This window comes from Oreochromis aureus, linkage group 7 (assembly GCF_013358895.1).
Source record: "Oreochromis aureus strain Israel breed Guangdong linkage group 7, ZZ_aureus, whole genome shotgun sequence".
NCBI classification, from domain to species: Eukaryota; Metazoa; Chordata; class Actinopteri; order Cichliformes; family Cichlidae; genus Oreochromis; species Oreochromis aureus.
The window spans coordinates 59,338,748-59,363,187 of record NC_052948.1 but is presented as its reverse complement, the minus strand read 5'-3'; the positions used below and the strand labels follow the sequence as shown (position 1 = coordinate 59,363,187).

Below are 24,440 nucleotides of genomic sequence, written 5' to 3'. Positions count from 1 at the left end.
GACTTTTTTTGTTTTTTTTACACAAAGAAATGCGCACACTTTCATGGACAACACCAACAGCAGAGGACAAGTTAGTGACCAGGCTGCAAAAGATTAAGGCTCATACCCCCTCATCAGCTAAACGGTAGCAATGGGACTACATATAGCACTGTGCAAATCTTTGGAGCTACCCTTCATTTCTTTATATTTTGCTAGGAAAATTGAAAACCTATATGGAAATACAGCACATCGCTCCATAAGACCTGTTGTCACTGATTTACAGTCCAGTTCTGGTGTAACTTGGGATCACTAAACCTTTTCTCCTTGTTTTCCTTCATCAGGAAAGGTTTCCTCCAATTTTTAAGGACACACTGCCCCCCATGCTGCGACATACAAAGTTTTTGGCTAATAGCTCTTTGAGAATCACAACTTCAAACTAGGTTACCTTTGGTATTTTTCATAAATTCACTAAAGAAATGGGAACAAATTGTGTATTTTGTGACAACCTGATAGTAACAAAGTGCTTGAAGATAGATTTTAAAATTGGTTATTTGATCAGCTATAAGGACTGGACTGAAAATGAGTGAAAAGGCAGCCAGTGTCCAAAGAAAAGTTGCTCAAAACCACTTAAAAAAAAATACAAAGTCTGGCTCTTTGGAAGCAAAATGCAACAAATGAGGGGTGGTGGTTAAAGACTTTTATACTCTAATATGATCACATGAAATGATGAACATGCAAAAAGCGTTTTACTGAACTGAAAATGTTTTGAGATGTTGTAAAACTAAAAATTCAATGAAGGTGTTTTTTTCAACCCCAAGCATCAAATTACATTTTTTCTATTATCTAAAAGTTTGTGTTGCTAACTGCACAAACGTCTTCATCACTTCTGTTGATTAACTGACCGACTTTGAGTTTGTGTCCTCTTACAACGCCGAGTGCAGGTTTCCATTTCCTTTAACACACCCAGGACACGCTCGGTATCTCCTGAGAAGAGTTGGAGGCGGCGGCTGGACAGAGGGAGTCTACCTGAAAGTCGGCCCAAAATGCTGACTTGGAAGTAATTTGATTACATGTAAATTTTCCGTGTAATTTTGTACAATGAAAAACACTAAATTTCATTAAGTCTAATCAATTGGCAAATATTTGACTTTGAACATCAAAGAGGGCTTTGTGTGACACACAGTGTAGAGCTTAACATCCCGAGCTAAAGTAACTTTAAAATACCTTAATATTGGTTTTTATCCATCAAAACTAAGTGCACTGCACAGTTGTTGTTCACCACATGTTGTTTTAATACCCAAATATCTTTGGTTAAAGGCCATCTTGCGTGTTTTAGGTAAACTGGAACCCTTTAACATTTTCCTTTATTAACCAAAATATAAAATATTCATACTAAATGTCACCCCAACTCAAAACAAATGAGCAGTAAAAATCACTCACAACGCGTGCAGTTCATCTAAATAAAAATCATTTATTTTTCATTAATATTAATATTATTATCATCGTCATCATCATCATCATTCTATCTAGAGAGAGTCCACCATGCCACTTTCAGATCTGGAGTAGTGCTAAGACGCCTGTCTGTCTGCTGGGGAAGAGGATGGGGAGGAAAAAACAGGGAGGAGACAGACAGGTTGGGGGTCGGGGGCAGGACCTGTACAGGTTCACGCTCCTGTTCATTCTCCATGCTGATGCAAACAAAGAGGGGGCGCTATAAAGGAGGGCTGGACAGAAAGAGGAGGAGGAGGGACTGAATTGTAGTTTGTCTTCACTGGCCAACATGAAACTGAGCTGTGAGGACAGAGACCAGCTGAGGGGGACAATGGGTGGAGGGGGTGGAGCAGCTTCAAGCTCACTGGTCAGGTCTGCTGGACAGGGAACCAGGACAAGCCAATCACAGACTGATACAGAGGAGGAGGGTTTATGTATACACGTCTGCATCTGTGTTTGTACATGTAGAGGTGTGCTTGCACTGATGTGTGTATCTGTGAGTGTGTAACTGGTCAGAGTTACTTTGATCCATTGTCACTGTACACTTGTCAAAGTCACTGTCACAACCGGGTACAAAGTTGAGGTAACAAACTTCTTTTTCTGCTTCTGTGAAGAGAGACAAAGAACGACTGTGAGCATCGGTGAGAGGAGTCGAATCAATTACAGCAGCAACTCACGGACGTTTCGCTTCAAGGCTTCTTTAAAGCAGAAGACACAGACACACTCAAAATCAGGCTGTGATATCAACAAGGAGTTATCGATGTATTACAAACATGAACACACTGGTGTTGTGCTGATAATAAAGCCATGTGATTTAGTAACACGAGAATTTCATCGTTTGTAAAACTACACTGAGAGCACGCGGCAGTTTGCTCATTCGTGACTGGCAGCCGTAGCGCTAATGCCTGAATTTTTGACCGAAACACTTTGTAAGATAATACTGACCACGACCACTAGCTACCAATTTCTAATTAGTTCCATATTTATCTGATTCTGGGGCCTACTGCAGGCCCTCAGGTCATCCTCCACCCCAAACGAGTTGTTTTAGTCCACTTTTCTCAGACACTGACATCACACAGAGCCAACCTGAGCTTTTGGCTCCTGGGGATTACCTTGTGCAAACTCCTCGTTACCTCATTACTGAAGATTTTGGCCACATTTAAAATGTGCATCCACCTTTTTAGCTAATTTTGGATATGGCGGTAAACGGACAGTGGGTTTGCTTTAATGTTTGGGAGTCGCGAGAGCATCTAAAATGTGTTAATAAAAGTTTGGACCGTCTGCCCGGGAAAGGTGGATTCCAATATGCTGCACATGTTCTACTGTGCTTTTATTGAAAGTGTGTTGACTTTCTGTATCATTTATTGGTTTGGAGGTTGCTCTGAGTCACAGAAAAGCCAATTAGACAGACGGGATCAATAGCTGGTAAGTTGGTGGGAATTGCATTACCAAGCTTAGAAAGCATCTATAGGGATCGTGTGTGGAGCAAGGCAAACAATATTGTGAGTGATGTGAGGCATCCACTTGCCTCTTCCTTAAATCTACTACTGTCTGCATGGTACTATTGTCCCTCCTTATTAAAAAAAAAAGAAAAAAAAAGGTCCAAACTCACTTTTTTTAATTTATTTATTTTTTACTGAAGCCAATAAGAGCAACAGACAGGCTACTCAGCTGGTCTGGCCTACGATGCAAAGAGTGTCTGTATTCTGTCCGCTTTATGACGACTGCTTTTATGCGATGTATCCAGACGTCAGGTGACTTTCGCTGAAATTAAATTTCCCCACAGGGACAAGAGATGGGCAGTAATCTGATTACTTTTTTCAAGTAACGAGTAAAGTAAGGGGTTATTATTGCAAAAAAAATAATTAGATTACTGTTACTTTCCCATAAGCATGCTGCCTTACTAAACTGTGATTTTGTTTGTGAGTGTCTCATGACAATGACAGCGTGCGACGTCCGTGGCAGCAACAGACACATGTATAATATGGAGTGCGGGAGAGAGTACGACCATGCAGCGTTTAAAGCTTGGAAGTACTAACATTAATTTGAGTTTGATTACGTAAAAAGTGACAAAAACATTAACATCCGCTGTACACTCCACGTGGGAAAAAAAAAAACTTCTTTCTACAGCAAAAAATTAAACTTAAAATCCGAGGAAGCACCTAACGCATGAAAACTTCATCTGATTATTGTTTGGACTTCTGTGTGTGCTTTGAACTCCTCACTGATGAGTTCTGATGATGTTCTTTAAGCCGCTACCTGTGTTTCATCGCGCTGTAGTGTTGCCACTGGAAACCATGTTGCTGTCAGAATTCGACAAAGACTGCTCCTTCACTACAGGGTCTGCAGGAGCGAGGGGAAAGGGAACCATGTTTAAAATCTAGAATATCTCTGAGAATAATAGATTTCCTTTTGATTTAGAGTCTTTAAACCCAAAAAACACAGGTTATGCCTACAGAAGTAGGGGTGCTCCATGGCCTCTGTGGCGGTCAGTCTCTGTTGGTGATCGTATCGTAGCAGCTTGTCCAGCAGGTCCAGAGCTTCGGGGCTCACCAAGTGCTGATTCTCCGTCTGCACAAACTGTTCCCAGCGCTTCCTGCTCTGCCTGCAGACAAATTACGACAAACATTTTTTCCAACCCTCCCCTCAGGACGCACTTAAAAAACTTTTAAAGCTAAACGGACTGGAGCTGCGTCACATTCACACACCTGTAACTACTCTGAGGTCACCTACCCAGTTGCTCTTACCACCAGGTCTATGGAATAATCCATCTCTCCATATCCGTACAGCTCAGACGGTACACACATTTAAATCTTTATTAACAAGACATTTATTCCTCTTGGCATTTGGATCAAGTGTAGCATCCTTATACACAATTACATTTTATTTATTTATTGTTTTTGTTGTTTTGCTTTCATTTTATTTCCCTTATTGTTTTATTTCATTTTATTGTCTTTTATGACTTGACCGATTGTCTTTCTCTAGATTTTCGTGTCATTTTTCTTGAGACAATATACTTTTAATGTACAGCAATTTGGTCAACTCTGTCATCTTAATGTATAAATAAACTTGACAGCGCTTCTCAAGTGAAGGGAATCCAAGCAGCTGAGTGAACTTACTGTCCCAGGAGGTCCTTGAAGCGTGGGTCTAGCTCAATGTGGTATTTACGCAGGTAGCCGAAAAGCTCATCTGTCCCCAGGACTTTGGCAATTCGCACCAGCTGGAAGAAACAACAGTGGAAGAGCATAAACGTCAAAGCAGACTTTTAACACTTTCCAAAACATTAAGACTGTAACACACAAGCTTTAAAACAGTGGTTACCTCCATCTGTTAATATACAGTCTATGCTACCAAACTGTGGGAAACTCAGACCCATTACTGCATTTATTATGCCCAATTATGCTTCAGCAACAAAAAGCACTGAACCCTACACTTCAACATGACGAACACCTCCAAGAAATGTAACTACGTGTCGGGTCACTGCAGCTGCCCACAACAAAAAAAGCAGAAACCATAGAGGGAAAAGGAGTCCCAGCATTTTATTGGTTTATAAGTTAGTGCCACATATGAAACATCAGGACACGATCTCACTACATCGCCTATGACGGAGGTTACATCGTAGGCCCTACAAAGGTTCCCCACAGAAGCCAAATCAGACTCTATGAATGAGCAACTGCACTGAAACTTTCTGGTAAAATGAGGACCCCTGGTGGTGAAAGTTTTAATTACATTTTACAAAAAGTAATTACAAAAAGTACCTTTAGCTGAGCAAAAGGACACCACAATCAGCTGTGTGTTTGTGCCATGAGCCGAGGCAGACCCTCTCAGTTTTTTAACGCAAGTGTGCATGAAATCAGTTTTTAATCTTTACTCTTTTGTCTCATCTCGTAAAAAATTTGTGTGACAGGCACCTGATCGTAGTTGTCTTGTCCGTGGAAGAAGGGCTCTTTCTGAAAGATCATACTGGCCAGCATGCAGCCCAGGCTCCACATGTCTAGACTGTAATCATACATCTGGAACACACAATCATCAAACAGCACTGCAGATGAGGAAAAGACAGACATCTCAATTATCCACATGTGAGAAAACAGTGTGTGTGTTACCTGGTAGTCCACGAGGAGTTCGGGGCCTTTGAAGTATCGCGAGGCCACTCTGACGTTGTACTCCTGGGACGGGTGGTAAAACTCTGCCAAACCCCAATCTATAAGACGTAGCTAAAAAACACACACAGCAGAGACACATCCTGTTAATGCTCTACAGCAGTGGTCCCCAATCCCAGTCCACGACCCTGCCGGTTTTAGATCTCACCCTGGGTCAACACACCTGAATCACATGATTAGTTCATTACCAGGCCTCTGGAGAACTTCAGGACATGTTGAGAAGGTAATTTATCCATTTAAGTCAGCTGTGATGGATCAAGGACACATCTAAAACCTGCAGGGACACCGGCCCTCGTGGACTGGGATTGGGGACCCCTGCTCTACAGGGTAAATTGGGTGAAGTCACATCTATATGAGCCTGCTGCCCCCTACTGGACATCTTACAGTCTGTTTTTCTTTTCTTGTAATAAACAGAAACCTGCCATCTGAATTTCCTTCCACAGAGCACTTATTCTGCCCAGCGTAGCCTCCACTAAGCTTCACTGTTCCCTGCAGAAACTCGTCCTTGTAGTGCCCTCCAGCTCACTGAACAAACTGCGGTCTGTTCAAACCAAGTACTTCAAATTTTGACTCCCTGCTGCCATTTTTCTGCTCTCCAGCTTTGTGTGCATAGCTGAGTTTGAGCACTTTGTTGCCATTTCAGAGAAAAGGCTTTTTGGCTTCAAGTCCACACTCTGCTTGTTCCGAGCATCTCCACGTTTCAAGGGGAAGTCGGCTTTTCGTCTGCTGCACTCAGATTTCTGCATTTCAGCTTCACACTGCTGCTCGTTTCCTTGTTGTATCACTGGAAGCCCCTGCGTGCCTTTGAGACGCCTGACTGACAGAGGATGACATCCTTTGGATATTTTTGTTATGTTAACTGTTGGCAACATTTTTTGATGAATTTGATTTCTGTCACTTCTGCAGCAACCCATTTTTTTCCTTCTGTCATCAGATTTTATTCTCGCGACGCTGCTGTTTCTGAGTAAACTCAAGATTGCGGTTCGACCTACATGTTAAGTTGCAACATTAAAAACCGAATTGTTTTCAATCAGGAAACAGGATCTGCTACTGCTTTCACAAAAAAACATGATGTAAACAAATAAAACATGTAATTTGTTATCTGATATATAGATATTACTGGCTTTAAAATGTAAAAATGTCAAACTAGTCAATGATTCCTATTGTGAGTACATTATTAGAAAACAGGCTTTCTGGGGCATTAAATGTATTTAACTTCCCGGTGAAGGCTTGTAAATGCCAAATGTGTCAGAGTTAAATATCACTTTGCTCTGAGCATACAGGAATTTTAATGTTTTGATGACTTCACCAGTCTCTCACATTGCTGTGGAGGAATTTTGGCCCTCTCTTCCTCTCAGTGTTGGTTCAGTGCATTTGCAGGTATTTGTTTATGCATGGCTCTCTTAAGGTGCTGCCACAACATTTTAATCAGGTTGAGGTCTGGACTTTGACTGGAGCATTGCAGCACCTTGATTCTTTTCTTTTTCAGCAATTCTGCTGTGCTTGAGATCATTGGTCTATTCTAATTTGGGCCAAATTGACAAATCGCTTCACATTTTTCCTTCCCACTGTCGCCAAAGTGCATATGAAGTATTTGAGCTGATATGTTGGCTTTGGTTTTCACCAAATGTGTTGCTGTACGTTGTGACCAAGCATTTTCACTTCGATCTCATCTGATTCAACTTTACAGACCTAAACCATGCTGCCGTGTTCTTTTTTATAGACAACAGCCTTTCTTACAGTGGCCCTGAGAGGTCAAATATACCGCCACTTAAGAAACCAACAGCAAATAGACAAACACTGCGAAAGCACACAAAACACAACACAAGTTGAATTTAGCACAATAGAAAGTGTTTCTGGGGACACAATAACTTGACGGACCAGCGGCAGAAGTGACAGAAACAAAAAGACTCAAAGGCAGCAGAAGGTTCAACAGTGCTGTGAATGAGAAAAGATGCAATGTGTGTTTTAATCACATTATTCATATAATACTGTACATACATGTTTGCTATTAGCCGTTTACTGTTAGCATGCCACTTCGCCCACTGTTCCGTAACGTTATTGGGTCCCCAGAAACACGCCCCCACCTTTGTTTTTTTCTTTAGTTGTTTTCCGTTGTGGTTTGTGAGCTTTTGCAGTTTTTCTATTTGCTAGTGTCTTCCTACGTTGCAGTCTGTTTGACCTCTCAGGGCCACCATACTGTCTCCTGGTAACCCTTCCAAACAAGCCACACTTGAGTCAATGTTTTTCTAATCGTGCTGTCATGAACCTTAACCTTTAACATGCTGACTGAGGCCTGTAGACTGAGATGTAGCCTGTGGGTTTGTAATTATGTATGTAGTTTGCATGATCTGATACAGACCATTCAGGTGCACTCATACACCTGAATGCTCCAGACCAGCACACTGCAAAAAATGTCTGTTTTAATAGAAGTGCTGCTATTTGCTGATGACCACTCAGGTGCATTCTGCTACTTATCCTCATAATTCATATGGAAGCAGTAAGAGCGCACTTGGTTTTTCCCACAGGACTCATTTTAACACTTGACTGTAGCATGCCCAAAAATTTGTCCAGGCAGACTTTAGACTGCTTCTTTCATTATCGTGTACATATTTATTAATTCACTTTGCACAATCTCAGTCTTACTTTTTACTCTTCTTTAGTTTAACCACATTTTATCACTGTTCCATCTATAAAGCTTTCGCACTCTCTCAGTATAAGCCCGCAGCACTTTTACTTTAACTACATTTAATTATTGGAGGTTGTACTATTTTTATTATTTACCCTGCTGCTGTTAAACAATTATTTCCCCTGTGGGATCAAAGTATCTATCTTCATGTATTTACATAATCTCTAACCAGTGTAGCAGCGAGCCGCCTAACCTTAAGTCACTAAAGCTGTGAGTAGTTAAAACAGACCAGTTTTTGATTTGTTATGGTGTTTGTGATGTGCTGATTAGTGGATTTCCTTTCTGTTAGTGTTGCTCACTCCTCACAGGCTGGAAGTGGAAGAGAGAAAAGCGAGACAGAGTGTCTTTCTCGCTCCTGAGAAAGGCACTCGGGAGCGAGCGACTCTCAACAGAAAATAGATCCACAGTCCTTCACATACACGTAGGACTACATGCTGTCAGAAGCAACCAAGAGAGTCGGGAAGGTCTTGTTTTTTAAGTAACATCATAACCTATAAAAAGTGACCTGAGGCATCCGCAGACTGCTGATCATAAACGCTTTAATTATCTGATTCTAATAGCTAATGAAAATGCACCAACAGTGTGCAGTGAGCCTGACATTTACGTAGATGGAAATTACATCTGTGTTTATTTTAAGGTTCTCATGCCTAATGCACTCGCGCAGGGACGCTGCGTATTTGAAAGCCCACGCTAATGCAATAACAACTCCTTTTCAAAACGGGAAAAAAAAGAAAAAGGAGAGATAACAAAAGATGGGAATGAAAAGCCGCGGTGAAAATAACCAGTGAGGGAGGGGGAGGGACTGAAAACAGAGCGTGGGGGTGTGAGGGGAGAACAAAATAAGACTACACAGAGCACTGCCTACCTTTCTCAACTGGTGGTCGATCATCACGTTGTGAGGTTTGACATCACGATGCATGATTCCCATACTGTGACAGTAGTCCAGAGCCTGACACACACACATACACACAACCATAAAAAGGTATTAAAGTGCTTTTTTTTGTAAACAGAACAACAGATTTTCAAGATAGCATTTCTAAACTCACGAGTTTTCTTTAGACAGCATTAATTATTTCTATTTGCACACAATAACAGAAATATTATTAGCCCCCTGAAAAATTGACCCTTTTATTGAGCCATAACAAAACACACTGCTGTGAAATGACGTCCTTTAACTTGGTAATACTCAAAGCTTGTAAAATTAGGTTAATCATCCAATTTGCACACAATATAAAAACTTTTCTGACCTAAAGAGAGATTATGTATACTACAAGTCAGATTAGACTTTGGTCAGAGACACTGCTTATATTTGGAGGAAGAGCACCGTCCCCACAGCGGAGGTTGGAGAGTCTGGAACCGGGAATCTCGTCAAGGTGGAAGGAATCAAGAAAAGGAAGAAGGATCTGTGAAGATTTTCAAAGAAAACCTCAAGCAGTCAGGAGTGAAACTTGGTCTGGGTCGTCGCTTTGTCTTCCAACACAACAGCAACCCAAAACATATGAAGCTCCTGATGAAGAACCACTTCCAGAAGACCGACGTGAACGTTACAGACTGGCCTGCACAAAGCCCTGACTTGAAATCTGCGGGGTGAACTGAAGACCAATGCCCGTGCCAGAATACCATCAGAACTGGTCAGGAGACGAGGGGCTAACAATATTGACACTGGTAGTTTTTGGTTTTTGTGAAATAATTTTGTTTCTGTAAAGTAAAATAATGTAAGCATCCAAAACAAAACTGCGATGTTTGCTAAAGCTGAGAGGCCTCACCTTCAGTAGTTCATACATATAGAAACGGATATCGTAATCTGTCAACTTCTGGTACAACTCCTGCAGGGGGAAAAAAAATAACACAAATAAGCACTGGGGTTTGCTGCTCTTTCAGCCTTACTGATTGCAACACAGCTATGAGAGACTTGGCACAGAGCAATGAAGGAAAGAGGCGAGGATTGTACCTTGAAGTCTGTGTTATTGATGCATTCAAAGACGAGTGCTGGCGTTCTGGACTATACAGCCACCACAGAGAGCATGAGAAGGGTGTGGAGAGAAATCAGGAGGAAAAAAAAACCAATTAACACCACAGAGAGAAAAATATATAAATCAGAAAAACACTCATTTCTGATTCAATCACCTGATTACCAATGATCTGGCAGCCCCCACCGTGTGATTTCAACCCAAACAGGATGAACGAAACAACCATTTGAATCATCCCTGATACTGAGCCATGCACTCAAAAAGCTGTGCATACAATGATCATTTTCTAACCCAATGAAGTTCACAGGAACAACCCGCAGGGTTCCCACCGCTGCACTGGAACAAGGCCTCCTGGCTTAGTCAGAGCATTTCCACTGCCTAAAAATATCCTTCCTTCCTGGTCGGTTGATGTGTCCCAGCTCAGAAAATTGTAAAAAGGAGATATCCAGTCTGGTCGTCGCGGTGGATTTCAGATTGAAAATACAGAATATAGAAACAGATAACACTTCTGTTGACTGCAAAACAAAAATTAAAACGCCACAAATTTTAGGTCCGATGGGAAGCTGAGAACCAAAACAATCACACGGTAATTACAGCAAAACTGGAATTATAAGATTATGTTGTTTCTCGTGCCGACACAGAGTCTATCATTTATAGAACGTCCAGGATTTCTCTTAACTTTATCATCGCACCTGCTAAAGACAACGATGTCGTAAGTGGCTTCCTGCTGTATTTGTCATGCGAACAAACTAATGCTCAGGTGAGCACACAATGCCACAATAAACCAGCGATCCATGTGCTAAAAGGAAAAGTTGCAGTTCCTCAAATGGCCACTTGAGGCAAACACAAAACAAAAGAGAAGTGAGTGAGTTCAAACAGCCAGCCGTGTTAAAATATCAAACTTTACAGCAGCAGGGAAACAAGCTTGCTATGACGATGACGCTGGTTTCTATGGCTACTTTACCCCTTTATGACGACTGTGGACGTTATTTATTTATTTTGTTTTATAACTCATGCGTTTTAATTAAACTGATGTATAGAATTTAGCATGATAGAGACCATGGTTGTTTTCAGTGCTGACACAGGCAGCTGTAGCCACTAGCTCATACGCTACACTGAGTTCCAGCTGAAGTGTAACTTCCCAGTTTTCAACTGCAATTCCCCTGAAGTCGGATTTCGAGTCAGAGCAGCGCATTTGTGACTCGCTAAATGAGCCATACGCAGAGCATTGATCAGGCACAGGCACTATCCGTGAATGTGCTGCAGCGCATTTTTAAGCACAAAAAGAGCACCGTGTTGTATATCTACTGATGCACAAAGGGCTTGATCTCACTAAGGAGCAAAGCAAATCATGTTTTCCTTGCTTTTCCCAACTTCACTACTGGAATACAGTTCGAGAGTAAATTCACTCCCAGCTTAACCATCCATCTTCCGAGGCAAATGAAACGCCACAACAGCCTCACTTTAGATCATTTTCATCACTAAACTGAACGTCTTCACCTTTTCAGTGGTGCTGGAGCACTTACGAGGCGAAGCAAATCATCCTTTACATGCATTTCTGTGTGATGCAACCAGAAAACCTACAGTTGCATATTTCTAACCAAAGCAACTAGCATTTGCTTCCTTCTGGCTCAACACCGCCCCGAAAGAAAACAAAACAAGAGGGAACTGGCTATAATAATTATACAACAGTGTGTGCCATTAGTTTCACACTTCTCCACTCACAGACAGTCAGCAAATGCAATTCACCAAGAAGTGCAGCAATTTTCCAAACATACAATGGGAAGAACAACATGGCTGTCTTGGAAGTATTCAAGGTAAACACTGCAGGCTCTAAACTGACACCTACTTGTAGCTGAAAAAAATGGTTCCAGTCAGCCCAGTTTACTCATTTTAATCTGGGGGAAAGTAACAGTGAGAATGGCGCATCCCTTATTTGACTGACATTAAATCAAAGACTTAATATAAACATAATTATTCACAATGCTGTGAGCTTGGGACAGTTTGTTTTCTTGAGGGAAACAAAGAGGGCAGAAAGACGGAGCTTTAATCTAGTAGCTGCATCTCTGGCTGACATATGTGGCTGCTCATACTCTAGCCCTAGTTTTACATCTCGATTCATTTTGACACTTAATAAAAACATAAACATGCTATTAGCAAGCCTACCACCGGATCTTTCACTGTGTCCACCAGTCGGATGATATTGGTCCCGCCTCGCAAGTTCTCCAGGATTTTGATCTCTCGCTTGATCTTCTTCTTCTTGACCGGCTAAAACAAGCATGAACAAAAACAAAACAGCCAGATTAAATAAAAAGATTTAACAGAGCAGTCTCAGAATAAATGAAAACAGCAGAAGAAAAGATGTAAAATCTGAAAGGTTTGCTGCCCTGCTGCTTCTTCTCACTCCAGCCTCGTATCTGCTGACTCTGCTTGCACTGTCGCTGCTGCTGCATTCTTCAGCATCTCTTAGCTTCACTCAGTCTGAGGTTTCCATTTAAGTGACTGTCAGCTAATCCTCATCTGTCACAGGCATCACTCAAGTTTTTTAGGGGTTAGACCTCTTGCACTTAGTCATATAGGTGTTTAGTAATCATGTTAAATAGTGACTACTAACTGTGACAAGAGAAAAACAAATCAATCGGAGGGTCAACAGCTAAAAATCTAGATTTTTATGCTGTGATCCGAGCAAAAAAAGAAGACTCTACTGGCTGTTTTTAAGCAGGGCTCAAATGACTTGGATATGTGAATGTTGTGTACTCAATTAGCTTAATCCACCAGTAGTGAGGCAGGAGTAATAGAGCCAGTCAATCCAAGCCGGTTTTAGTGTTAGCACCTCCTACGTCTTACAAATGGAGCTTTGTGTCAGCACCTGATTTAAGGAGTTTGGTTATTTCCCGTATTTGCCTTTATTGTCAATTATATTTATTACTGATGTGATGCAAATGTTTGGCAGTTCTCTGCAGCACAGTAACCACTCGTCGTCATCCTGCTGGCACCAACTTCGTTAATCTTCATCTGGGATTTTCCAAAAGCAGCAGGGGGCTTTGCTCGCTGGCTTAACTGCAGGGCTGCAATTAGCTCCAGATCAGCAGTGATTGAGTGACCCAGAGCTGCCATCACTGGCCCACTAGCTGTTTAGGCGATCGGGCAGAGCAGCCCAAGTTGTTTTTTTCCCCATCTGGCAAAATGTTTGTCAGGGAAAAAAAAAAAAATCAAACATCTCACTTTGGACTCTAATGTTGGAGTTTTTTTAAATCACTAATTCAACAAACATGTAATCTAAACTTGACAAATGCAGGGAAACTGGAAAGCTAAGGTGCATCTATTTTCAGCTTCCACGGTCTCAGCACATTAGCAGGGTTTAAGACAAAACAAATAATCCTTTCACGCTGCCAGAATTTTAAGAATTATGTCTTCAGGTTCATTTAAGCAGCTGGGATGAGAGTCAGCAACACCAAGACTGAGGCCAGGTTTCTCTGCTGGAAAATGATGGGGGAAGAGTTGTTGCCCCAAGCCTGGTAGGCTCCTTCCTTTGGTGGTTTTCAGGGCACGCCCAACTGACCTAGAACTTGATGGAGAAACTGGACGTCTCATCTGGTCTGGGAGCACCTCAGGATCTTCCAGGAGGAGGTGGAAACATACTCAGGGAAAGGGATGTTTGGAATAACCCGCCTAGCCTAGCAAAAGGCTAATTATTCAGAAAATACTCAAGACTAAAACAAGCTATATCTTCATTATTCATTAATTTAAAAATTATTTATGCGGTCATACATCATCAGCTGGTCACACTCTGCTTTGAGGTTTTCTTAAAATTCACATTAATTGAAGCAGAAATCTCCATGGCCAAAAACTACAGTTCCTCAAATGGTCACTTGAGGCCTGTTCCAGAAGTAAGTCAATCCCAAAAGGCTTTCATGTTAAATTACCCAACTTTACAGCAAAAATAAGGATGTTTGCTTTGTGCTACAGGAGATTGTTTTATTCTCAAGAGCTAAAATCCCTTTTAGAAACAACTAATGTGAGCTGGGGACAGTTTGGCTACAGTTCTTTGTGTTGGGGTGAAATGCACCCCAACACAAAGAGCTGTAGCCAACAGCTATCTCACCCTCATTTGTGCTGTTGATTTAGGAGCATTTTAATGGAATGATCTTATATGGATTTAAATGTGCTATAACAAGTTTTAGTATAGTGTAGTATCTAAGTACTAAAAGCTACTTTTAGCTGGTCCCCTATTCACAAGGGATCACTGCGGCAGGTAGATCCACATATCTGACTTAATGCAATGCCCGAGAGACTTATTTCCTGTTGGGATCGAACTGAGGATCTTTAGCATAGGCGAATGCATACACCATTACACAGAATTCCCCCACCTTTTATATACATTCTGTGTATGTATCTAATAGCTTTTCACAACTGGTGGCATTGCAAGTGTAAGGCTCTGTAACAGTGTTTGCAGATATATTTGGCAATAAAATATTATTAAATAATAGTTATTCTTTAAAATGTAATAAAAATGCCCATGATGGCAGTGGTGTCGCAGTCAGTCTGCTCACCTTCAGGATTTTGACCACCACCTTCTCATTGTTGGTGATGTTGATAGCCTCGAACACTTCGCTGTACTTCCCTCTGCCCAGCTTTCGAACCAGCTGGTAGTCCTCCTGGTTGCTATAGGGACAGCCAGAAAAACAGGAGTGTGAGGATGGAGGAAAATATATATATATATATATTTTTCAGATTCAGCATGCAATTAAGCCAATCTATAAGCTGATTCTAAATGTTCTACCCGCTGACTTCTGGTTCTGATACCAAGCCAAAATGTTATACAAGTCAGGCTGGATAGGTGAAGGAGATGGAGGTAAGTAGGAGGAAAGTGTCAGACAGTGAAGAACAGCAGGTTTGAAGGTTGGGAGACATGGTGTCATCACACCCTCACAGCTAAATGTATAATAATAGACGCCCATCTGCCACATTTCCCCTCCACAGATATCCGTTATCATACGATTATCATGCACGCTGCAGTAATCAGAAATGTCCTCACTTCCAGTTGGGTACGTGGGCCTCGTAGTCCCAGTACTCGCGGGTCTTCAGCGTGTTGACGTCTGCGTACACACGGGCTTTGCTACCGGCCACCGGACCCGGCATGGCGAGACCCGTGGCTCGGGTGCCGTGGGGCGCCTGTCACGGAGATCTGCTGGGATATGGATGGCAGACTAATATGGGGTGGGGGGTGGGGGGTTGTATGAATGGGGATAACGTGCGTGGGTGTTAAGCGGAGCTGGCCAGCCAGCTATCGTGCAGAGAAAAGCAACCAGAGTGAGAAAAGTGGAGGCACGAATGATGAGAAAACCAGGGATGTCCGCCGGGAAAAGCCGCAGTCACTGCCCGCCGAGCAGTACTCCTTGGTGGGGTTAATAGAAGCAGCAGAGACGGGGAGGGGGTGGTGGAGCTCGGAGTGAATAGCAGCTGAGGTTACACACAGGGACGGGGAAGCATCGGGGCACTGAGGTAGAGAAGAACCGGACCCCTGAAAGGCCACAGAGGGGGCTGGAAAGGAGGTCGGTGGTCTAAAAATCACGGGTTTAAACTCCGAGGCTAACGTTGCTCTTTGCGGGCCCCAAATCCGAGGGGAAACAGGCGGCCTTCCTGCGCTGGTCCGGGAATGAGGGGTGCCCACCGTGGGCCAGTGTTCGCTATCAACCGAAAGCCGATGTGATGGATCGACAGCGGGGATCGATCTCGGGGAGAGCAGGGGGTGGAGTAGCGGAGAGATCGATGATGTTAGCTAACGGTAGCCTGCGATGCTACTTGAGCGCGAGGATGTCGCACCGACGGGGAGCGCTCGGCGCCGTGCACCACCATCGGCGGAGACAGCGTCATGTGCGATCGGCTGTGCGGGGTAAGCAGCGCCTCGGAGGCCCGGTGCCACACGCTCACGGAAACCCCACGATTCAAGGGGATTCTTCTGCACCTGCGGACCTCCCCTAGTCGAGAGCGCAGGGAAGGGAAGCGGATTGCGATTGAAGAGGCGCAAGAGAGCCGCCCGGATGTGAAAGCCGCTGGCTGCCGGGGTGAGAATGAGGAACGAGACCTTCCAGTGGATAGCCGGGCCACAGCGCCCCCTGGTGAAAAGGATGTGACGGATTTCTCAACTATTTAAAAACGGAGGGCAAAAGTAAGTAAAACAAACAAAAAAAAAAAACAGCTGACTCCGGTATGTAACAGGTGTCGTCTCGTCTGTTTGTAAGCAAGGTGCAAAAACTACCTCTCTAAGGCAGAAGTCGTTAGATTTTAGTTGCTTCTATCACTTTCCTAAAACTAGATATGCTCTCCGAGCGCACTTGTAAAATTGTAAAGTTTTCACAGTTTCACCCAGCAAAGCGCAACCTTCAGGAGAACTTCAAGAAACAATCTTTAATTTCCTGAAGGTCAAATTTTTGAGAAAATTCTAGGAACATTGTTTAAAAGTTCACTGAAGTTTATTTTTGTAGACTCTTTAGGGAACCATCTGGAAACATTCCCTGGAGGTCACCTGAGGGGGAACCTTTAGAAAGTCCCCTAAAGGTTCTCTAAAACTAATCTCCAGGGAATGTTCCCATGAGGTTCCCTTAATATTACTCTTTTAGAACATTCTTCAAAATATGACCTTCGGGGAACCTTTAGGAGACTTTCCCTGGAGGTTCCCTTAAGTTTTTTTTATAACCTTTAGGGAAACATCTGGGAACATTCTTGAAGGTCCCCTGGAGGTTCTTCAAAAGCAACCTTCAGTTTTCAGATTGCCACCCTTCCTGTTCACTCTGTTTTAATGAAATTTGTCTCATATGAATTGGAGTTGTCTCAAGTATGAAATACAATTCATTGTTTCTATTTTCCCTTTTGAGTTCAATTCTGGCCTTAAATTTGAACTTGGTAGCATGAATTTTCTTAAAGAATATGAATATTACACAATAGTATTTTATAATAGTTCTACAATAATATTCTCCATTTTTTGTTAATTAATGAGTAATAATAACAACCTTGCTATGCTTTCTAATGCGTTTCTTTCATGTAAGAAAGAAACATATTAGAACATGATTGAAAAAAAAAAAAAACAGCTATTTCAAACGTAATATGAAATAGTATTTTACACCTGAAGCAGAAAACGTCTGGTAAATTTCATATATTTTCATGGATGAATATATATTCTATATTCATGAGACCTATCAAGGCTTCTTTTGTTTTAATTTTGATTATTATGGATTGAAAATCAGAAATTCAGTATTAATCAAAAAAGGATTCCTGATAAAGAAATGTTCCAATTCTAAAGTGTGGTCACTTAGTACTTGGTTGGGGTTCCTTTACCATGAATTACTGCATCAGTGCAGTGTGGCATGGAGGCAATCTTTGCTGAGGTGTTACAGGTTACTTTGATAGGAGCCTTCAGCTCATCTGTATTTTTGGGTTGGGTGTTTCTCATTTTTCTCTGGACAATACTCCACAGAGTTTCTGTGGAGTTCAGGTGATGGTAAACTGGCTGGTCAATCAAGCACAGTAATAACATGGTCACCAAACTATTTCGTAGCAGTTTTGGCATTATGAGTAGAAGCTGAAAGGAAATTGCTGTCTCCATAAAGCTCTTACAAAGATTTTAAAGCATTAATTTCTCTAAAAAAGTCCTTGTAGACACTTTATTGACTTTGGAGTTGACCAACCACCAACACCACACTGCACCACAAATTATCACAGAGTGCAGGACATTCACATGACACCTCTCTGTTCCTTCATCTGAGAGGTCCACATCCAGATGTTGTTCTCCCTGGCCCAGGTATGACGTTTCTGACATCTCTGGTTCAGGAGTGTCTCCTACCATAATAGGGTAGAAGGTGCATAATACTATTAATATGCTTCCGTACAGCACTCTGCAAACAGCAGCTGTTTCAGCAAATCGATGATCGTCATCTGGACAGCTGTCGAGTCGGCGGTTTCCCCAGTGATTGCAGCTGCATGTGCTGAACTAAATTGAGAATTATATAACATTTGTAATGTCTGAATGGTAATTGAAATGAAATGGTCTAATAATTTGACATAATGGATTTCAGATTTTTATTTTAACTAAGAAAAACTGAAATTTTCAGATGGACAAGTAAACAGGTTTTGACACAGTCAAAGGGCTTCTCGGTATCTAACAAGGTGAACGTGCGAATTCCAGGAAAGCTTTAGTTCCAAAATACCGATGGGCTTTGAGGGCTATGCAAGACAATCCTAATAAATATAAATCTTCCATATTTATCCTTCCACTTCAACAACTGCAGTGGACCTGAATTCAGTGATGATGAATACCTTTGGCAATAAAGTGTATCAGCATGATTGCCCCTCTGCTACTAGTTTCCCCAAACTAACTTGATTTCCTGATTGAATAACTTCATTAATCTTATAGATTTATAAATGGAAAAAAAGTTTTATTTGTTAGTGCTGTTTGTAATTGAATGCTACATACATACAGATAATCTTAGCATGAATGTACACGTACTGTATGTCGCAACAAAGTTTTTTTCTTTTCAAAGGTTTGTTTTCAACATCATTCACATGAACTACAGTACAATTTGGGAGGGGGGGTTGGGGGAAAAAAAAGAAAGAAGAAATGCTATCGGAGGGAATGGCGCTGTGTGGAGGAAGGGCTTGGTAACACCGGTTCCCAAGGACAGAAACACAGGAACTAACACGGCAAGCATGCAGAGAGCAAGAGACACCAGGGTCTGACGGGGTTATTTATTGGAACTGAAAAGGGAACAGAAAACAACGGGTGGGTTAACTGGTGCCTTTACTGGCCTTTCACTGCAGGAGGGTAGGGGGTAATCATTTGTGCTTGTACAAAATGTTTTCCTCTCTTTGCTCGTCAGATATGACAAATTTTTAAAAACTCACCCACCCCCCTTGATTTTGAAGATTTCCTCACTGTAATTTTTGGTCCGACCCAAACAGTACTCTACGACAAAAAAGGTGAACAAAAAAAGAAATAAAATAATGCATCCAGGCAGCCAAGGTCAGGAGTGCTAATCACTGTAACAGTGCTGCCTGGCTGGCATTAGGTTAATCTTTGGCTTTGAACATACATTTGTACGTTGTTGTTATTATTATTAATAATACACATAAGTGAGGTCCTTATTCTGCAACTTGAGCAACTATATTCTATTATACACATCTAATGATGTGTCAGCACCGATTAACAAGTCCTTGCGCACTTGCGTTTCTTGGCAAAATATGAACCCAGCCCCAGTGATTCCTGATGTGTATGTGTGTGTCATAGTAATTCTGCATTTCCAAAGCTGTGGCACACCTACCCCAAGGCCCTGGTCTCTCCCTCCAGGAATACAGATATTCATATCAATTCAAATAACATTAATTAAAAAAACAAAAACAAAAACAAACAACTTACAGTACTTTTGTTATTTAAACCTCAAATCCACCTTGTTCTGAACATCGTTCAATGCCAGATTCATAAAATTAAAAAAAATACTTAATGATAAAATTAATAATAATAATAATAATAATGATGGTGGATAGAAACAGAAAGGAGTAGAGGAGGCAGAGGCGGCCCCACTTTTAAGGCGAAAACAAAAAGAAAAGAACTGCAAGCTAGAATTTAAAAAAATAAAGTTACTTCTGTCTCCTCAGTGTGTACTCTGTTCTTTTCAATACTGCACTCAAACCATGAATCGAGCATTCACAGCGTTCACAGCCAACATGTAAACTAACTGGTGTTCCAGGACACTTTAGCACAACTACAATCTCATAGCTTTCAGAGGAGAGGAAGGAGCCATTCTCTCTGGTAATAAACCCACCCTGACAGACACGACGTCGTACGTAGCAGGACAAACAGATTTAACAGGTCTTTCAAACCATGGAAATTATTCAACACATGCTGCAGGACAGTCCTGCAGAAACAGCTCTCACAAAGACCAGTACAGTTAGTAATAACAACAGTAATAACAAAAAAATTAGAAAAAGGCAGGTTGGTTGAAAGAATTCTACTACAATTCACTTCAGTCTGAATTTCCCTGTTTGACAGAACACCGTTTACATTCACGCATTCAGACTCATGTGCGGGTTTCTCTTTGAGACTCCTCGCGACACACTGGCACAGTCACTACATGGACTACAAAAATGGCAATGAAATACAAAAAAAAAAAAAAAAAAAAAAAGAGCATTTTTCATAACATTTCACGTGGTAAAAAGTAGCAAGAATACAAAAACAGCTCTTCAATACCTATTTTCATAAGAAAGACATTTCCAACTCATCTGGCTAAGCACACCCACACATCCAGAGTTATATACAGGATGAGGATGAGAGACTTTGACGTTTTTAAATGCACGACAGCACTGACCTCTGCAGGAATAGTACATTAGTGTGAAATATATTTTTCTGTATTGAAGGATTAGAACAGCTGGAGCTTTTACAGACTTAAATCTGGGCTGGTTGATTAGCCTACACACCACAGGGTGTAGCTTTTTACTGTCCACACATAGAATTATTTAACCGTAGGACCATGCATTCCTAAATCCCCAATGCCGTTTCACTTCACATACACCGATCAGCCATAACATTAAAACTGCCAGCCTAATACTGCATCGGAGCCTCTCGTGGTGCCAAAAAAAGCTCTGACTTTGGCAGCAGATCTTTGGGGGCCTGTGGGGCCTCTGTGGATTGAAATTGTTCCAACACACTGGGTCAACACCTTTGGCTGCTGTGTTATTGCTAATTGGTGTAAAATGAGGCTTTCCCGGCCACTTCTTTAATAAGAAGAGTAAAAATAAAAATGGAGGTTAAGGATACCCAAAGCATTTCAGACCACTCTTTACCCAAAGATATTAAAGTGAGTGCATGTGTGTCTTGGAGGGCGGTATGGAAAGTCACACTTTGCAAACCTCTGATACTAAACAGTGACAGGCTGAGTCAGGAAGCGCAGGAAGCAGAGGAAAGATGTAGGGAATAATGAGAGAGGGAGAAACTGAAGAGAGGCCAAGAGCACTCATCACAAACCCATTTCAGACATGCAGCTTTTTTCCATTAAACTGACACCGTCGAAATGAGTAGACTTCATGTAAACGAGCACTCGGGTCACTTTTATGTAAAAATCGCAATGGCAATCCTACAAGATCAGACCTCGTAAACTCTTAAGTATCAGTTTTGATACAAGACAAGTGCACACATTAACTGAGATTACACACGTGACTTCTTGAATTCCTCAGTTCATTGTGTACAAAACATTTGATCTCTTTAAGTCGGATTCTAGTTTCTAGAATTACAGTTAAATAATTCCTCTGTGATGCTCTTCTGCTTTTCCAATTTCAGAAGAAACATCTCTCTGCTGCAGCACACAGAGAGAAGAATCAAAAGTCTGGAGTCAATACTGATGACACTCAAGCTTTTTTTTCTCGAGGTATGAAAAGATTTTGCACGAGTACCATAGGTCTGATGCATGTCTGAATGAGACCATGGGCGCCAATAACGTAAATATGACCTATGCCTGAATGACAATCTGCTATCACCTTGTCACATTAATGAAATGCTTTGCATCCCATGTTTGAAAAGGGCTATAGTAGCAAGAGGGGAGAAGAAGAAAAACAAGAGGACTCCACTTTAGTGGATACTAAAGGTGATGACTCAGCCTGATGAATTCACTCACTACTCTTTTAAACATCCTACCAAACTGTTTTAAAAACAACAAATGCTGTCTGACTTTTTACCGATGTAACGGGGATGCTTCTTATTCTGATTCTGCTCATTTCTGAGGGGAGGAAATTAGGGTGGATCTGCTAGATCAACCTGTGATATGGCACTTGTTCCTGGGAGTTAAGCGGTTGTGGTAAGGGTTGGGTTTATAAAAATAAGGACCAGATTTAAGAAGATGTTCATTTTTTTTGGAATGACAAGACTTGGAGTAACATTAACTGATGTAGCACTGTTGGAATGAATACAACAATTCAGGACTCTCCTGAAAGTGTGGTTAACGTTAGGCTGAATAAATAGCCCAGAAGGGACAGACAAAAGTTCAAACTAAGAAGTCACGGGTTTATATGCACTGGGACACAGGGTAACCCCCTCCATCTGCCGTGTGCTGCACCGTGTGGTCCTGCAAAGAGCCCAAATCACTGAAACGCTCTCCGCACCAAACACACTTGAACTGACCCTCTCTGGAGTGCGTGCTCTGGTGTTTGGTCAAGTGCTCGCGCTGTTTGAAGCCCTTATTGCAATGACCACACTTGTACGGTTTCTCGCCTGTATGCACGCGCCGGTGTCGGTTCAGGTCCGATGAGTACTTGAAACGTTTCTCACAGTCAGGGCACTTCAGTGGCTTTTCCCGTGATGGGTCGCAGCGATGCTGCACAAACTCTGAAGAGGACAGGAAGCGGCGGTCGCAGAGCGAGCACTTGAGGGGCTTCTCCTGGCAGTGCGAGTTCTGATGACGCTGTAACGTGGAACTCTTCTTGTAGCCTTTGCCGCAAACGTCACATTTGTATGGCTTGTCAGGCGAGTTGTTGGACGACTCCCCGCACTTGTGCCTGAGCAGCTCTCCTGACTGGCTGAACTCCTTCTGGCATGAGGCGCACTTGAACAAGTTGTCCATGCCGTGGACGTGCTGGTGGTAAAGGAGGTGAGAGGGCTGCATGAAACCCTTGTCGCACAGATTGCATTTGAATGGGCGGTCTGTGGGGTCTTTATGAGTGCGGCTGTGGCGCACCAGTGCATACTGCTGCTTGAAACTCATCTGACACTCGTCACAGTGGAACGGACGCTCCTCTGAGTGCGTGCGCTCGTGCTGGCGAAGGTCAGATGGCCGCTTGAAACCCTTACCACAGGTGGCACAGCGAAACGGCCGAGAACCCTGCGGGTGGCAAGGGTGGTGAAGGAGCTCTGAAGACTCTTTGAAGTGCAGTTCACATAAGTTGCATTTGAACAAGTGCTCACCCGAGTGCACGTACATGTGGCGCACCAAGTGGGAGCGGTGCTTGAAGCTCTTTTCACAGACAGCACACTTGAATGGACGTTCGTTGCTGTGTGTTCGCTGGTGGTGCTGCAGGTGTGACGATTGGCTGAAGGCTTTGTCACATGTGTCACATTTGAAGGGCTTTTCCCCTGTGTGAACCCTCTCGTGCCGGGTGAGTTCTGAGAGGTGTTTGAAGCCTTTCTGGCACACAGAACATTTGTAGGGCCGGTCCCGGGCCGAGGGGAACGGCAGAATGGACGAGCTGCTGCTGGCTGACGCCCCGTCACTGCTGGGCTGCTGGGAGCTGCTTGAGGAGTTTGGTGTAGCGCTGCCAGAAGAGCCGGGCCGGTAGGTCTTCTCGCATATCGAACACTTCATTGGGTTGGTGCTGTTGTGCGATGTGTGGTGCTGGGCAAGAGAAGTGAGCAGGGAGAAGCCCATCTTACACACCCCGCACACAAACGGCTTCTGCTCCACCTGAACACACTGGTGCTCCAGCAAGTCTGTTGCCTGGTGGAAAATCTTCATGCACTGAGTGCACTGGAATGACCTGTCCTGAGTCACCATGCACTGATGTTCATGTGGGTTTGCCAGGTGGGAGATATCATGTCCACAAGCCCCACACTTGTGCCCTCCCTCTGTCCCAACCTGAAGGGACGTCTGCTGGGCCTGGGCAGGGTGCTGCTGCTGACTGTGCTGCCCACCTCCATGCTGCTGACTCCCACTGTGTTGCTGTCCATGCTGGCTGTGCTGTCCATGCTGGCTCTGCTGTTGCTGCTGCTGTAGCGACGTAGTGTCTGGCTGCAGCACGATACCATACACAGCACAGCCCAATGCGTTCTCAGCGCCCGGAGGGATGGTGTGGACAACCTGAGGTGGTGCAACTGCATGCTGCTGCCAGGCTTCTGTCATGCGGGCTCGAGTGTAAGGATTGAGCTTGGCAGCTGGTGTGGCCCAACTGAAGGAAGAGAGGAGAGCAACAGGTATTTCAAAGTACAAGCTAAAAGCTTCTGTGTTTGTGAAGGAGAAATGAAACATAAACTCACTCCATGTCTGCAGCTGGCACCGGAATGCAAAGGCTGCTTGGTGAAGATGCAGGTGAGAAAACAGCCAGGTGCCAAGGAGAAAAGATGACCAGGTGTGTGAAGAAGTAAAGGTAAATCAACTACTTTCACTTTATTCTTTG

The 24,440-nt window shown here is 42.8% G+C and overlaps 2 protein-coding genes across 4 annotated transcripts; both read right to left on the bottom strand.

Annotated features, from left to right (window-relative positions):
• Positions 1–1,429: 1,429 nt before the first annotated feature.
• On the bottom strand, positions 1,430–16,400 carry csnk2a2b (casein kinase 2, alpha prime polypeptide b). 3 transcript variants are annotated; one of them, XR_005613796.1, is made up of 13 exons: positions 15,328–16,399; positions 14,843–14,954; positions 12,456–12,557; positions 10,271–10,321; positions 10,086–10,145; positions 9,185–9,268; positions 5,574–5,684; positions 5,382–5,483; positions 4,590–4,690; positions 3,927–4,075; positions 3,730–3,813; positions 1,993–2,076; positions 1,430–1,844 (listed from the first exon to the last, which is right to left on the bottom strand). XR_005613796.1 is itself a non-coding variant. In XM_031734209.2 (12 exons), exons 1-11 carry the CDS (start codon positions 15,429–15,431, stop codon positions 3,737–3,739), a joined length of 1,053 nt encoding a protein of 350 aa, XP_031590069.1. In that variant the 5' UTR covers positions 15,432–16,399; the 3' UTR covers positions 1,430–2,076; positions 3,730–3,736. The 3 variants fall into 3 exon arrangements, 2 of the variants coding, with proteins under 2 accessions (XP_031590069.1, XP_039470844.1); XM_031734209.2 differs by having other exon boundaries at positions 1,430–2,076; XM_039614910.1 differs by lacking the exons at positions 1,430–1,844; positions 1,993–2,076 and adding an exon at positions 3,083–3,234 and having other exon boundaries at positions 15,328–16,400.
• A 2,620-nt stretch (positions 16,401–19,020) lies between these two features.
• Positions 19,021–24,440, bottom strand: znf319b (zinc finger protein 319b). The gene is made up of 2 exons (XM_031734210.2): positions 24,301–24,440; positions 19,021–24,212 (listed from the first exon to the last, which is right to left on the bottom strand). The coding sequence occupies exons 1-2, from the start codon at positions 24,303–24,305 to the stop codon at positions 22,340–22,342; spliced, it is 1,878 nt and encodes a 625-aa protein (XP_031590070.1). The 5' UTR covers positions 24,306–24,440; the 3' UTR covers positions 19,021–22,339.